This window comes from Penaeus vannamei, chromosome 1 (assembly GCF_042767895.1).
Source record: "Penaeus vannamei isolate JL-2024 chromosome 1, ASM4276789v1, whole genome shotgun sequence".
NCBI lineage: Eukaryota > Metazoa > Arthropoda > Malacostraca > Decapoda > Penaeidae > Penaeus > Penaeus vannamei.
Window position 1 is genome coordinate 48,086,823 of NC_091549.1, and position 2,500 is coordinate 48,089,322.

At 49.8% G+C, this 2,500-nt stretch overlaps 1 protein-coding gene across 1 annotated transcript in view; it reads right to left on the reverse strand.

The window, feature by feature from the left end:
- LOC113819417 (toll-like receptor Tollo) overlaps positions 1 to 2,500 on the reverse strand; it is a 5,817-nt gene that overhangs the window by 1,657 nt on the left and 1,660 nt on the right. Inside the window, exon 2 of the mRNA XM_027371656.2 lies at positions 1 to 2,500. This exon is cut by the window's left edge and continues 1,657 nt beyond it; it is cut by the window's right edge and continues 1,410 nt beyond it. Within this exon, the coding sequence (XP_027227457.1) occupies positions 1 to 2,500 (2,500 nt within the window).

Genomic DNA, 2,500 nt, shown 5'->3' on the forward strand with positions numbered 1-2,500 from the left:
GCGTCCGGCATGGCGAACTTGAGCTTCTCCCAGAAATGCGTGTCGCCCCACTTCAAGTACGTGTTTGTTTTTAGGTAGAGTCGGATGTCGGGGTCCAAATCCCGCTGCGGGACGTCGCCTAATAGTATGACGATTAAGCGGCGACGCCTGTCTTTGAGGACCTCGTGGTGGGCCGATCGGAATTCGAAGCGACACCACTCTGATTTTATAAAATTTTCGGATAAAATTAGTATCGTGCGCTTGCTCGTTTCCACCGCGCTTAGGATGGTGTCCGTTATATAGGCACCGACAGGGAAGTCTCTGTAATGCAGACACAGCTTGTACGCGGGGCTCCCGCGCTCCAACTCGGGGGCGAGGATCTGCGTCACGAACACCTCGTCCTTCGAGCTGTAGCTCACAAACGCGTCGAAAGCCTTGTCGGTGTCGCCCTCGTACTCGCTCCGGTAGAAGAGTCTGACGCCGTACTTGGCGTACACCCACACCCGCATGCGGTTGCGGTTGCAGAAGACTATGAGGGTGATGGTGAGGAGCACGGCGAAGGCCCCGAGCGTGATGGTGGGCAGGAACACGTAGTCCAAGTAAGCCTCGTGCCGGATCGTGGTAGTCTCGGTCTCGTTGTTACACGAGGAGTGATTGTAGGTCGAGACCTGAGCCACGACTTCGCTCGACCCGTTGAGGGCGCAGTAGATTTTATCCGCGTCCCTGAGCTTCCTGCCAACGCCCTGGAGCCATGCCTGAATGTCCCTCAGGTTCTCACAATCGCAGGTCCAGGGGTTCTCGCTGAGGTGAAGGGAATGGAGATTATGGTTTTTAGAGAACATGTTCACAGGAAATGTTTTCAGGCGGTTATTGTCTAGCCTCAGCACCCTAAGCGAGGCCAGGGTCAGGAATGTTGTATTTTGAATGAAAAACAATTCATTATCATGTAAATACAATTCACGTAAAAGGGTAAGATGTTCAAACTCATAACCCTTCAGTTCCTTGATTGAATTCCTATGAAGGTAGAGTGTTTCTAATAACTTCAGTCCGTTGAATGTCCTGTTGTGTATGACCTCGACGCCGCTGTCGTTCAGATACAGAACTCTCATGTTCTTTCGCCCGATGAACGTGTGGCTGGAGAGGGACGAGAGCGCGTTGCCGTCCAGGTACACTTCGGAGGAGTCCATCGGGATCCTCTCCGGCACGGATCCGTAACCCGCGCGGGAGCAGTCGACGATGTTGGCCGCCCAGGAGTTGTCGTGGAAGCAGGTGCAGTTGGCGGGACACGTCATCTCGCAGTCACAGGCGTCGAAGTCGCAGCATTTACAGCGGGTGAAACAGTGCGAGTCGTACTCACACAGGAACTGCAGTTTCTTGGCATCCAGCAGAGGGATTTTGCCCTTGTTGTTCATCAGGCGACACTCGATGGAGTCGAGGTCGATCACCATCAGGCGCTGGTGTGGCTGGTCATAGCTGTTGATCGTCTGCAGCCACTCCATGGTGCAGTCGCACTCGAAAGGGTTCCCGCCCAGGTAGAACTCGGGCAGGTCACGAGAGGGATCCATTTGGGAAAGCCTGAGCGCCGTCTGATCGAGATTTCTGATCTTATTTGCATACAGATCCACTTTTGTAAGATTATTATTACTGAAGAAGGCGAAAGGCTGCACACTTTCTATAAGATTATTGTTCAGGAAAATTATTTCAACACTATCAGGAAATGAACTTGCACTGATGTCGGATAACCTGTTAAAACTAGCGTCGATGATTTTTAAATGCGGCTCACCTTCAATTTCATAATGATTACCAAGTTCATTAATGTTATTTGACCGCAGATCTAGATATTTTAAACCTCTTGGAATAAATGCATAATCAAACATTTCAAGATGATTTTTAGACAAATTAAGCCACTGAAGGTTTGGCAGGTTTGAAAAAAGTCCTTTAACATTTGTCAAAATATTGTCATCTAATCTGATAGCTTCAATATGTCTGTTGTTATCAAAAGCTCCGTTCTCTACAGTGAAAATCCTGTTGCTTGACAGATCAAGCACTTGCAGAGACGGGAGGTTTGTAAACACACTTTTCGTGACGTTTTCTATGTCGTTTGCAGCAAGTCTTAGAACACTAAGGTGAGGAAGGTCCGGGAAGGACTTGTTGCTTATGACACTTACATGGTTGCCGCTCAGGTCGAGGATCCTGAGGGAGGCGAGGCTCTTCACCACTTTGGGAACATCCTGCAGGTGGTTGTGGCTCAGCTGGAGCTCCTGAAGCCCCGTGGAGTTGACAAGGGCTTCGCTGTCGATGCTAAACACTTCGTTTCCGTCGAGTTTTAACACCTGCAGCCCAATTAGGCCGCCGAAAGTCTTGTCACTGATCATTTTGACGCGGTTGTCCGATAACACGAGCGTGTGGAGTCGGAAGAGTCCACTGAAAGTGTTGTCAGAAATCGTCTCGATCATATTTTGTTGCAATTTCAAAACCTGCAAGTTCGTCAGATCACGAAACGTCGCCGCGTCTAATCGCG